Source organism: Podarcis filfolensis (genome assembly GCF_964270895.1).
Source record: "Podarcis filfolensis genome assembly, chromosome: 14".
NCBI lineage: Eukaryota > Metazoa > Chordata > Lepidosauria > Squamata > Lacertidae > Podarcis > Podarcis filfolensis.
In genome coordinates, this window is record NC_139616.1 from 24,712,946 (window position 1) to 24,726,898 (window position 13,953).

Genomic DNA, 13,953 nt, shown 5'->3' on the forward strand with positions numbered 1-13,953 from the left:
ATGTCTTCCTATATACATAAAAATGTAAGGCTGTCATCTTATAGTCCCCATTGGAGGATTTGTAGTGTCTCGTCAGAATCCTAGGAAGGGGAGGCTCTAGGAGTTAATGTGGGGATTATATGGGTAGGGTGGTGAGTCGAGTGAAAAGGAGCACAGGGCCCCCCCAATATAAAAACAGTGGGTTGTAGCTGACTAAATCCTACTCTGAGTAGCCCCACTGAAATTAAGGGTGATAAATTTATCATGTCCTTTAATTTAAATAGGCCTACTCACATGAGTAGGACGAACATTGGGTACAACCCAAAACAGAAATATAAACTCAGTTCCGGCACCTCTCAGGTGGGCGCCATTGCCATTATAAGAGAAAGAGAGAGGCATTCATCGTGAGTTCCAGCACCTCTTTTTCTAGAAAAAATAGCTCCCCACCTGCCACTTTTCCCTAGGATGACGAGGAGCAATTAATGAGTACTCTTTGGGTTCAGCCAGTCAGCTACAAATCCACCTAACAGTTACCTGTTAATAAATAAATGAATAAATAAATATATGTGTCTGCTAAAAAGTAATCCTTGTTCAGTTCAGTGGAACTTACTCCCAGGTAAACGTACACAGGATCAAAGCCTTATCCTCTGAGGAAAAGGAGCTCTTTATTATCGGATTCCATTACTGACACTTTCAAAGGAAAATCTTCTCAATCCCCTTTTAAAATAGTTTTCTTGAAATAGCTTTAGTGTGAAGAATTATATTTGACACCTATTGGGCCAGACCTGATTCATGTGTTTGCAAGGACTTCAAGAGATATATGTAAATGTCTCCAGCTAGGACTTTTTACTTCTGTATGGGATCTGAAGCTCCTTCTGTCAAAACGAATAAGGCTTGAACAAAGCCCAGGAGCCTTAGTGCTCTTAACATCTGGGAGGATTTGCAGGTTTTCTTTTTGCATTGTTTTCTTATCAAGTTACGTATGGCGTGTGCTTAAAATATGTGTGTGGTGTGAGGTTTAGTGGTTAGAGTGTCAGACTAGCACCTGAGAGACCAGGGTTCAAATCCTCACTTGGCCATGAAGCTTGCTGGGTGATCTTGGGCCAGTCACACTTTCTCAACCTAACCTACCTCACAGGGTTGTTGTGAGGATAAAGTGGAGAGGTGGTTAAGGTGTGTATGCCACCCTGAGATCCTTGGAGGAAAGGTGGGAAATAAATGTAAAAGTTTAAAATAACTCAAATACTGCTAAATGTTTGCTTTCTCTTTTTATTGATTTAAATAGTGCATCTCTCTGTATTCGTTAGACTTTTTGGGGGCAGGGGAAGGGTTCATACATCTTGCCAGGAGCAAAAGTAGGTGCAGCAATTAATGCCAATTTTACCTATGAGCATAGGGACGCGGGTGGCGCTGTGGGTTAAACCACAGAGCCTAGGACTTGCCAATCAGAAGGTTGGCGGTTCGAATCCCCGTGACGGGGTGAGCTCCCGTTGCTCGGTCCCTGCTCCTGCCAACCTAGCAGTTCGAAAGCACGTCAAACTGCAAGTAAATAAATAGGTACCGCTCTGGTGGGAAGGTAAACGCCGTTTCCGTGTGCTGCTCTGGTTTCCCAGAAGCGGCTTTGTCATGCTGGCCACATGACCCGGAAGCTGTACGCCGGCTCCCTCGGCCAGTAAAGCGAGATGAGCGCCGCAACCCCAGAGTCGGTAACGACTGGACCTAGTGGTCAGGGGTCCCTTTACCTTTATCTTACCTGTAAGCAGTAGGCTCACACTCACATACCTCTCTGCATCCTTCATCCAGGTAAGCAAGAAGCATTAGCAGGATGCAAGGACACATTCCATCCAGACATAAAGGAAACTGCAAACAGGGCCAAGGTGTGGTGTAACCTGGGGAGGAGCCCGAGGGCCAGATAGAAAGGCCTTGAGGGCCACATTTGCCATCCCCTCCGGACCTGAGGTTCACCATCTCTGACAATGGGACTTTGCTAATTGAAGTTTCATTGGGTTGAAAGAGTTTTAACTGGCAATCCACACACAGGAGAATGAAGTTTTTCACCTGCCACCTCCATACCTACCTGTCTCCCATATAGCCTGCAGTGCATAGGCAAACCCCCGTCACATGATCGCATTGCCCTCCATTATGACATGGGCAATCCTGGCTGCAGTTAACCCCGTATGTTCCTGATGGACACGGCTGGGCACATACAAAGCCCTAGGTAGGAGGAGACAGAGAGAGAAAAAAACAGTCATTTCAGGTTAACATCATTTCAGGTTAACATGGAGAAAAACAAACAAACAAACACATTGCATTTAGATGTGCATTAAAGGATGTGTTTTGCATGTCATGCCATTTAATAAAGTGCTTGCCACTTTACCAGTATGTACGTATATTAAATGCATATTTTAGTTTGGAAGTCATATGAGAATGTGGACTTTAGGACAAAATGTGTACAAAATGACCATGTTAGGGTAAACTGTGTTCATAAATGTCTGTTCTGCCAAGTAATATATAGAAAGTAATGTGAATTTTAATGCAAAGTAATACAAAGTAATGTGCATTTTAAAAATTGCAGATTCATGCAGTAATGGTACAGAATGGACTTATGAATGAATGCAAGAGGACATGAAAACATACTGAGCCTTCCATTCATATGCCACACAATCCATCCAATTTCTACCTGTAGTTGCTACCATTGAGAAGCTATGGGTTCAATCCTGCTTGGAAACCCTGCCAAGCCATGTTGTGACTGCCACAACCCTCGGGTCAGGTTCCCCCTCTTCATTGGATGAGGCCAGGGGTTCTGAGTGGGAGAGGGAATCACCCTAGGTGTACACAACCACTCAGAAAGCACACTGATGCACACTGCCTTCCATTAGCCACAGCTGGTGACCCATTGACACCCCTATCTAGACAAAGATAACCTAACTTCTGTTGTCTATGCTCTGGTAACCTCTACCGCAACACATTATACGTGGGGCTGCCTCTGAAGATGGCTCCGAAACTTCAGCTAGTGCAAAATTAAGTGGCCAGGTTGCTCACCGGGGCAAGACACTTTGAGCATATTACACTGATTCTGGCTGTCCATTCCTTTCCTGGCCCAATTCATAGTGCTGGTTTCACTTATAAAGCCTTAAATGGCTGAGGACTGCAATACCTCAAGAACTACCTCTCCCCATATGAACCAACCAGAACCCTGCAATCATAATCTGAGGCCCTTTCTCATGTGCCTTCTCCATGAGAGATCCAGAGGGTGGCAACATGAGAATGGGCCTTTTCTGTGGTGACTCCCCATTTGTGGAATGCTCTCCCCAGGGAGGCTCATCTGGTGCCTTCATTATATACCTTTAGGCACCATGTATTGTGTATTCTCATTTTGTATTTTTACATTGTAAGATATGGATTTGAGGATGAAGGGTAGTATACAAATTGAATAAATGGTAATAATAATAATAGCAGATGAATCTCAGTTCAATATTTGCAACAGGACAGTGTCTTCCACCATACCTTATGGTAAGGGGCCAGCGTAGGGGTTATAGGGCACGTTGTGTGGCACATACAAAACTTTGTCCTCCCACAACTTACTGCCATTTCCCCTCTGGTAGTATCTGTTACCTGAGGCACTTGCCTCACTCGGCTCAACAGTAGGACCGGCCCTGCCTCTCAGCCAAGCACCTTAAAGCATTTTAGGTGGGAGAGGGTGGTAGTTGAAGAGGAAACAATGAACAGTTCTCAGGGCAAATAAAAAACACAGCACATCTCAAAACGAGAATAGGAGCAGCTTCATATTTGCCTTCTTCTGACAGTTTCTTCACTCACAGGCCAGGAAGATTTGGCAATACCAACAACACCAGAATGGAACACAGTGGATCTCACTAATTATGAAGAAGGACTCTGAAAGCCTATCCTAACCTGTATGATTGCTGCCTCTTCAGCTGTGGAAGGGATAGCTTGGCCTCAGTTCAAGAGCATCCGGGCCCTGCCATAATCATTTGTGTCTCTAGGCTTGAGCAAGGAGTGATATTTTGAATCTCTCTCCAGGAAGGCAAGTTGCCCAATGATCATGATAATAAATGCCTTTTCTCATCATGGTTTCAAAGAGGAGAGGATTTCTATCAGCAAATGATGAGGAAGCAGTGCTCCGAGATGCATCCCCTCAAGAGAGGTGTGAATCTTTCGGCACAAACATGCATTTAGGGAATACAAAATGCCCATCTCCGGAGGATCAAATGTCAGAGCAAAGTTGCAAGCAATTTTATGCATCTCATCAACACAGTTTGTTCCATCAGCAACTTTGCAAAGACTTCAGGCTTGTGCGTTCTTCAGCGCCCTTCCCCAATGTCATCAACTGCTGCCGAGGAAAGCAAAAGATGGTCCCAGCACCCCCCCCTCCCAACACTTCATTTAAGTCAGAACAAGGATCAAAAGGCATTCTCCTCTCCAACAGAACATGTGCGCTGCAAGGACTTTGGGGCAATCAAACATGATCTTGAATACACAGCAGAGCCTGAATGAAGATTAGGTACAACTTCAAACTTTCAACCACTCTCTTCTATTCATAACCAGGGTGTCAGATAATCACTTCCATCATGCAGTGCACAGCTGAACTTCAGAACTTGCTCCCACAGAAGGCAGTGATGGCCACCAGCTTGGATGGCTTTAAACTAGGGTTGGACAAACATATGGAGGATAAGCCTATCAATGCTTAGTAGCTGCAACAAGAGGCAGTAATACGTTTAAATACCAGTTGCTGGAGACTGCAGGAGGGGAGAGTGCTCCTGTGCTTGGGTCCTGCTGGTGGAAATACCACAGGCAGCCTCTGTGAGAACAGGATGCTGGACTAGATGGGCCATTGGCTCTTTTCAGACCTTTCAATGTGTCAGGAGTCCTTGCAGGAGCCAGGCCCTGTGACCAATAGGACTTTGCAGGACTGGGGCCTTCCTAAATTTGTTCTGAAGAGGCAAGGCGCAGCTGCGTAACTCACAGCACCTGGTGGCAAGAGCCGGGAAGGGATATAAGGTCAGCATTTCCCTTTGGCTCTTTGCCACAGCAACACATTTCCTGCCTTGCTGTGTTTGGCTTCTTGCTTCCTGATCCTCGGACCTCGGCTTCTTGACTCCTTGCTTCTCGATCCTCGGATCCTTGACTTCGTGACTCCCTGCTTCCTCACCCTCGGATCCCTGGCTTCTGGACTCTCGTTCCTGCTCCCACCCTGCCATCTTGTCCCTGGTCCCGATGTCCTCAGCCGGGACTTCGACCGCCTGTAGACCGGACTGTGACACAATGCACCACAGAAGTGCAGGGGGGCAGTGGAGGGAAGGGGCTCTCCCAGACAATGTGTTTATTTAGCATTCATCTCATTTGTTTGTTGGGAGGTTAGACAGTGCTGCACCAAACATTCCACATTTTCCTGTGCATCTTCCGATCACATTTCTTATTGCAAAAGTCTTATCTTTGAGGGAGGCAGGTGTTGTGCAAGAGCTCCCAATCAACTGCGGTTGCGCCACCTGAACTTTCTAGTATGTGATTGAATCCCACGCCAAAAGAGCGACACTCTGGAGATGACCAAGGATTCCACTTCACACGAGTGACTGTGAAAACAGAACTGAAAGACCTTCCTCTGGGGTAGATGCCAAACACAAAAAGCATGAAAACGGGCAGGGGTACCATTCATATGTTTGGCATGAAATCTTGGCTCCATTTGAGATTGCAAAACCTAAAGGAGAACAGGCTCTGGTGCTCACTGATATAAGGCTCCTTACTGTAGTTCAGTGTGTTTTAGAGTGGAACAATCTTTCTTTAGGAAGCGCTTTTCAAAACCTGAACAACTCAGGAATCAGCGTGAAAAACAAAGCAATTCTTCTCCCTCATTCATCCATTTTGAACCTCTGCAAATAAGATGGGGAGAGAGCAGAGTGTGTGTGTGGGGGGGGTTTCAAGGTCCTGAAGGAGGAGTATCTTTTGTGGAAATGCATTGAACTACGACAAAGTTTTGCCTCAGTGAGCCTTGTTTTGTTCATTTGAGATGCCTTCCCCCTTTTTCTTGTGCTCCCTTTGAGATAAGCCTAATAATGCTGTCACAGACAAGGAGAGTCAGTAGGGACTTAGTTTTTGAGGGTAGCCCCAAGCAATGCAGCCGGAGAGAGCCCCATAACTGTTCTGCGGAGAGTTGGAGACAGAGTTGCCTGACAATGGACATGAACAGAGGGAATTAACAAAGGGGATGCTTGCACTCTAGGCAGAGTCCAACTTAGCCAGAACATGCCTCAACTTAGAGCAGCCTTTGTCAACCAGGTGCACTTTAGATGTTTTGGAGCACACCGCCATCAGCCAGAGCTGGCACAGTCCATGCTGGTTGAAGCTGGTGGGGGCTGATCCTCCAAATCATATAAAGGTAAAGGTAAGGGGGACCCCTTACCATTAGGTCCAGCCGTGGCCAACTATGGGGTTGCGGTGCTCATCTCGCTTTATTGGCCGAGGGAGCCGGCGTACAGCTTCTGGGTCATGTGGCAAGCATTACTAAGCCACTTATGGCGAACCAGAGCAGCGCACGGAAACGCCGTTTACCTTCCTGCCAGAGTGGTACCTATTTATCTACTTGCACTTTGACGTGCTTTCGAACTGCTAGGTTGGCAGGAGCAGGGACCGAACAACAGGAGCTCACCCCGTCACGGGGATTCGAACTGCCAACCTTCTGATTGGCAAGTCCTAGGCTCTGTGGTTTAACCCACAGCGCCACCCACATCAGAATTGTAGAGTTGGAAGCGTCACCTAGTCCATCCCCCAGCAATCCAGGAGTCTTGTTGTCTGGCATGGGGCTTGAACCTACAACCCTGAGATTAAGAGTCTTGTGCTCCACCAACTGAGCTATTCCACAGGATGCCAAGTTGGCAAAGGCTCTAAGAAATAAGAAGAGCCTGATGGCCCATCTAGTCCAGCATCCTGTTCTCACAGTGGCCAACCAGATGCCTCTGGGAAGCAAATAAGCAGGACCCGAGTGCAACGGGGCTCTTTCCTCCTGTAGCTTCCAGCAACTGGTTTTCAGAAGCATCATTGCCTTTGACCGTGGGGCAGAGCATAGTCATTGTGGCTGGTGGCCACTGGTAGCCTTCTCCTTGCATGCCATTGCAATAGATCATTACAGTTAACAGTGACAGATTATAGTAAAGCAGTAGTGGCCAGCTTAGTGGGGCAGAGGCACAGAGCATTGTCGCATCTCTCCTGGGTGGGGTTTGGTGGGGAGACAAGATTGTGGCTGTGCAGACACACCAGCCGCAGTGTCAGATTGGCTCTGTTGCTGCATCCGATTCAAATCCTGCTCGGCTCCATCTGGGGTAGCTGCAGTGATCCCTGTGCCAGACAGAGTGGCTCTTGTTTCCACCACGCTGCCTGCTATTGCTGCAAAGCTGGATTTCCTGTTAGATTCTTCATCCTACCGAGCAGGCATACTATCTGAGAACAGGAGCAATGCTATCTTTAAAAGGAGGGAACTGAAGGGTAGGGAGGAGGAAAGAGACAGAGAGCGCACGCCGATCTTCCTTTTCAATCTCCTGCTTCAACTGGGAACCTGATTCCTCAGGGAGCAAATCTCTTGGCAGAGCTGCATTTCATCATACGCACCCCAGGGGAGCGTAGAAACTGCTGTTCTCTTGCGATGGTTTCTGGTCCCAGGTGAAATCAAGTTGGAGTCGATGTATATTAATAAACCTGAAGTTGCAAATGTCTTCAAGGAATACTGGTGCGTGCATAGCGTATATTATACATATGCCCAAAGCACACTAAACGTGCATTCAAAATGTCTACAGCCAAAAACAGGCCTTCTGCAGAACAGAAGGCCACGAGGACAGTAGCACCTTCTTTCCGTTTCTCCATTCCTGGCTTGCTAGAGCCAGAACTGTCCTCCAAACATCAAGGGTTAAAAACACAAAGCAAGAAAAGAATAAGCAAAAAGTTTCTCTCCCTCACACAGACACACACAGTGGCTGTGCAGAATCTTTTTCCTCTTTCATGAAAGCCCTGGAGAGGCCCTTTAAACTTAAAATCCCAACATTTGCAAGTGGAGTGCTTTTGCTTCTAACTGCCTCTGCTTCCCCCAGAGCTCCGGCTCTGCCTCTTTCAGAGTGTGCATGTCTGTGTATGTGTGTTTTAAACTCAGCTCAGTTCAAAAGCAGGCACAGTTAACTGCAGGTTTGTCCCTGGGGAACAGAACAGCCAAGGATAGGGTTTTCAAGAAGCACCCCTGGCCTTTGGAATGCATCTCTCTGTTTCTTCCAGGCAGCATCAGTGCAGACAGCCTCATTTACGGTCCACCCACTAACTGAGTAGAATAGAATTTCTACAGCTTACACACCCCCACCCACACGGTAGTGCACTTTTGACAGTCTCTCTGGCTGTACTTGTGCAGGCACACACCAGCAGGTCATATTGCACCACCAGCTTCAGGGTGATGTGCAGCTTATCTGCTTGATGGTACGGCACCATAGGTCCACTGTGCATGGCTTAACATCCATGCTCAGGCAAGCCACAGAATCCAGACCACAGGCTTGCATCATCAGTTGTGCTGGATTCAATTATTCAGTACCCACTTGCTTTCTGTATTTAGCAGTTTATGACACAGCCTCAACAATGCCCTTCTGTAAGCTGTATTGCCCCCCTATGCTCCTTTGTGGGGAAGTGTGGGATATACATACCTATATGAATTTAATAAAGAAAGAAAAGAAACACTGCCTCCAGTTGTTATGCACCTTCTTCCTGCACTTTTTTAATTGCAACTCTGTCGTTTGTATTATTACGCTGCTGTTTAATATCATTTAAAAATATTGCAAGAAATTTGCCTGGGGATTATTGTAGTTTCCTTGGGGTTACAGCAGTTACAGGCATGGGAAAATGTGATGGTGTCAGGTGAGGGAACAGGAAGGGTCAGACATTTAAAATCCACCCCTGCTCCAGTTCATCTTCCAACCCAAATAACCTAAGCTGTCCTGGCAATTTGCCCTCTGGCAATGAGGTGCTGTTACTCAGTGTCTGTACAAAAGAAAACAATTGCTACCCGAAACTTGATTGTGAACACAGAAACATAGGAAGCTGCCTTATACCAAGAGAGATGGGGCAGGGCGCCTGGAGATGGGGATTTCGATCCAAACTACTAGAAACAAATGAAACATCTGGAGCATGGGGATGTTTTTCATACTACTTTTTTGATATCTGTATTAGGCATTATTCTATCTCCTGTTCAGTTTTAAGGTGTTCAAGTTGGATTGGTTCATTTCTATTGTTTTATACAAATGTGTTTGGATTGGGGGGTTGTTGTTGTTGTTTGCATTTATTTCCAACTGTTTCTCATCTGCACTTTTTTGAGTGGCTATACTTAATTGTTCACTTTGGGCACCATGTTGTGGGAAGGTGTCAGACAAACAAACCGACGATGGAGGTGGTGATGCCAGCATTGCAGAGGATTGGGCTAGAAGACATTTTGGGTCTGTTCCAACTCTTTCATTCTGTGATCCTGCAATGATGACGGTGGTGATATGGATCTGACTGAACACAGCTGAGAGCTTATTATGAAACCAACTTTGTGATGGTGGCAAAACACAACAGAACGTAACCAATGGGTTGGGTCCAGCAAGGTTCTGCTTAGAGTAGTCCCACTGACATTAAGGGGGCTAAATTAGACCATTCATTTCAGTGGATCTACTGTGAATAGGATTCTGAATAGCTCAGTCAGTAAAGCATGAGACACTTAATCTCAGGGCCATGGGTTTGAGTGCCACATTGGGCAAAAGATTCCTGCATTTCAGGGGGTTGGCCTAAATAACCCTTGCGGTCCCTTCCAACTTTAAAATTCTATGACTCTATGAGTTTATGATTCTATGGCTAACACTAAACACAACCCAATGCTTCTCTACTAGCCTTGCATCCTGGGGAGCAACCCTAATTGTAACAGTGGTAGTCCTGCCATTCAGCACTCTCTCCACCCTTCCAAAATTCACCAGGGGATTCATGGGGAGAAGAAGAGTGTGCAGTTCAGCACATTCCTGCCATAGCTCAGAGTTTGTCACGATTGTTCCAGCATGGACCTGGTGGCTCCTCACTCCCCACCCCCATGTAATCCACAGCTTCCAGCCATCTTCATAGCCTTACATGGTATTAACCAGGAAGGATCCCCAGAGTCTGTCTGACACCCCTTCCCCTGCCTTTCCCTTTCTCTGCCCGATTTCAGCAGCGGGACTTGCCAACAGGCTAATTGTCAAATGATGGAATGATGCCAGGGAACGGCGCGCAGCTGAATGAAGCCTTGGCAAATCCAGAGGGAGTTAATTATCACATTATTGATACAGATTTAGATTTGGAAAAGGGGGAGAGAAAAAAGAGCGCAGCCTTTCCCCACCCCCTCCCTTGACACACAGAATTAAAGGTGCGAGTAATAATGCGCTGCCTCAAAACCAATCCCCGGCAGCCCCTCTTAACACAAGTAAAATTATGCCAGAAATGAGCAAGATTACGCGAGCGGGAGGGAAAGAATTGCATTGACCTCTGTAGCAGACCTCTCTCTGACACAGTGCAAACACTCCCCAGAGTCTCTGAGTTGCAGCATTCATGCCTTTCCTTTCTGTGACTTTGGACGCCTCTTGTTCTCATCCATCTCATTTGAATCTTGCTCTTCCTCCCAGGAGCTCATTGGTGGCCTGAGAGCCTCCACCCCACACTGACCACGTTTTATGCACAGACCACGTTTTATAGTTAGGCTAAGAGATTATGGGCTGCGGTAGGATCACCTGGGGAGCTTCATGGCTGAGGGCAAATGGAAGCCAGATCTCCCTGATAAAGAGCCACATGCTTCATCTCATTGTTAGGCTCAGGTAGAAGCAAAAAGTGTGATTAGTTTATCTTTCTCATAAATCATAGAATGACAAAATTGTAGAGTTGGAAGGCGTCCAAAGGGTCATTACTGCAAACCCCTGCAATGACATGGAACTCAGCCCCAACTATTGATGATGATGATGATGATGATGATGATACAGTGGTACCTCAGGTTACATATGCTTTAGGTTACATACGCTTCAGGTTACAGACTCCGCTAACCCAGAAATATTACCTTGGGTTAAGAACTTTGCTTCAGGATGAGAACAGAAATCGTGCTCCAGCGGCGCAGCAGTAGCAGCAGGAGGCCCCATTATCTAAAGTGGTGCTTTAGACCTCTGTCTAAAGTACGGACCTCTGGAACGCATTAAGTACTTAACCTGAGGTACCACTGTAATAGTTGTTAGAAGGCCCCTTTTCCCTTCAGAGAACTACATTTCCCAGCATACTCTGGGAAATACAGTCTTTTAAGCCACTCAGGGAATTGAAGTTCTATGAGGGGAACAGGGGCCTCCTAACAACTCTCAGCACCCTTAACAAACTACAGCTCCCAGGGTTCTTTGGGGGAAGCCATGACTGTTAAAGTGGCATCATGCTGCTTTAAATGTATGGCGTGGATGCAGCCTCAGCTCACGCTAGCCACTCAGCACATCTCTTGAGCCTCACTGTCAGTTCAGTGAGTCTGCTGCTCATCCTGGAAAACAGTCCAACAGATCTCTGGGGAGCACTGCCTATTAGAATATGAGGCTGGATGCCATATTTTAAAAGGCACTTACTGAATCTGTCTTGTGCAAATGGCTTGGAGAGGCGTTATGCAAAGCTTAACCCCACCGACATTTATGTGCACTAAAGTATGTTCCAAGGGGTGCATGACTGCAGCTGTAGTCCAATGTTACATACCATCCATCCTGGGGGACAGGCACACTCTCCAGTGACGTGGTGGCAGGTGCCCCCATTCTGGCATGGGCACCGCTGCTCACACTGCGCTCCATGGCTACCGGGAGGACAATGCTCTTCGCAGCTTCGCAGGTGTTGTCGGAAGCGAGGAGGGACGGACACCAAAATGAAACACAAAACAGACACGGAAACAATTTACATCAGGAAGCTACAAGAGGGCAGCCCACTACAGGGCTGTTGCAGGAGCGCCTACACAAATAATCAAACACTCAGCAAATTCCGATTGACGGCATCAGTGGTAAAACGTAGCTATCCAATATTTATTGCTCCAAACAGCATTGCTTTTGTTTCAGATCCTTTATTCATTTTAAGAGCCCTTCACTCAGAAAGATAACCTCTGGTTCATGGGAGATAAAAGTATTTCCACAAGGGGAAGATTCAGTTGTACACTGGGCAAGCGGTATGGCAAGCTGGGTGGAAGGTATGTGCTGAACTCCCCAAACTCAACAAACATTTGCAATACAGTATGATGCAATACAGGGGACGTGGGTGGTGCTGTGGGTTAAACCACAGAGCCTAGGGATTGCCGATAGAAGGTTGTCGATTTGAATCCCTGCGATGGGGTGAGCTCCTGTTGCTCGGTCCCTGCTCCTGCCAACCTAGCAGTTCGAAAGCACGTCAAAGTGCAAGTAGATAAATAGGTACCGCTCCGGTGGGAAGGTAAACGGTGTTTCCGTGCACTGCTCTGGTTCACCAGAAGCGGTTTAGTCATGCTGGCCACATGACCCGGAAGCTGTACACTGGCTCCCTCGGCCAATAAAGCGAGATGAGCGCCGCAACCCCAGAGTCGGTCACGACTGGAGCTAATGGTCAGGGGTCCCCCTGACCTTTACCTTATGATCGCCTCTTACACAAGGTTTGGTTCAAAGGGTTCCCATGTATACATGAAAATCGTGCATGCCACACAGATGGTCTGTGAGGCAAACATATTCACTATGTGATGGTGAGCTTTGCTTCCTTGGTGGGTCAAAAGTTACACAGGGCTTCTCTCAAAAAGAAGGAATCCTAACTGGGCACATTTCAGATGACTGTAACACTAATATTTAAAGCATTATGATGCCACTTCAAACAGTCATGGCTTCCCAGAAACAATTCTGGGAGCTGTAATTTGCCAAGGGTGCAGAGAGTTGCTAGGAGGCCCCTCTTCTCCCCACAGAACTACAATTCCCAAAGTTCTCTGCAAAGAGGGGTCAATGGTTTGACTACTCTCCAAACTGTAGCTCTGGGAGGGGGAACAGAGGCCTCCTAACAACTCTCAAACTACAGCTCCCAGAATTCCTTGGGGCAAGCCATGGCTGCTTAAAGTGGCATCATAGTGCTTCAAATGTACGGTGTGAATGTGGTCCTAAGAGAAAGCAACTGCCGCAAAGCCCGCATGTAAAAGGTACCCAGCACTCAACTTACAAGACACCTGTGTATCCAGGAGCACAGTGGCACTCCCCGGTCTTATGGTCACAGGTGGCCCCATTGTGACACTGGCACTTCAGCTGGCAGCCTTTGCCGTAACTTCCTGGGTCGCACAAGTCCTCGCAGCGCCATCCTTTGTATCCAGTCGCACAGACGCAGGCGCCAGTGATGGGGTTGCAAAGCGCTTCGTTCTGGCACTGGCAGCGGTTGCTGCAGTGAGGACCCCAGTGGTCACTATCACAGCCTGGAAGCAGAAGGAGAAACACATGCTCATTTAGCTGAAGAACACATCACATTAGTGGCACTTCACGTGATCCCTTGGAAGGTTAGGAACAGAAGAAAAGTTGAAGCACTCCCCACATCAAACACACACATACACATATGTAGAAATTATAGCCGAAATTCTTCAGAAGGTATTTCCTGAGCTTTTTAGCTGTTGTAAGAAAAGGTTTTTTGGCTGTTTTTTATGGCTGTTTTTCACTATTATAAGCTGTACTTTTTTATGTTATGTTGCAAATCACTGAGGAAATACTTTAGATGGGTATCTGCATACATTTAATAAATAGCATGAATGTTTTTTTCCCCTCTCTCAACCTTCCTTTGCAGAATTTCATCTTCATTTTCTCCACTATTCCTTTTCTCTTTTTTTTTTGTAGTGCCCCCACCCACACAAATGCCTTGGAATGATGGCAGATTTGGAGTATCCTTTAAAAGCAAGGCATGGTGTGCTCCCTTGAGAGAGTCTCCCTG

The 13,953-nt window shown here is 46.8% G+C and overlaps 2 protein-coding genes and 1 long non-coding RNA gene across 9 annotated transcripts in view; 1 reads left to right on the top strand and 2 right to left on the bottom strand.

Moving 5' to 3' along the window:
* The window catches only part of LOC310749660 (tigger transposable element-derived protein 1-like), a 462,962-nt gene that overhangs the window by 187,861 nt on the left and 261,148 nt on the right, over positions 1 to 13,953 (top strand). The window lies entirely within an intron of this gene.
* MEGF11 (multiple EGF like domains 11) overlaps positions 1 to 13,953 on the bottom strand; it is a 331,350-nt gene that overhangs the window by 113,436 nt on the left and 203,961 nt on the right. For all 7 annotated transcript variants that reach the window (XM_083586294.1, XM_083586295.1, XM_083586293.1 and 4 more), the window contains 3 exons: positions 13,201 to 13,447; positions 11,740 to 11,860; positions 2,057 to 2,193 (listed from right to left, as the gene is read on the bottom strand). In XM_083586294.1, coding sequence (XP_083442420.1) covers positions 2,057 to 2,193; positions 11,740 to 11,860; positions 13,201 to 13,447 — 505 coding nt within the window. The remainder of the gene's footprint in view (positions 1 to 2,056; positions 2,194 to 11,739; positions 11,861 to 13,200; positions 13,448 to 13,953) is intronic.
* Positions 1 to 13,953, bottom strand: part of LOC310749843 — a 313,237-nt gene that overhangs the window by 113,436 nt on the left and 185,848 nt on the right. The gene's annotated exons all lie outside the window — the stretch shown is intronic.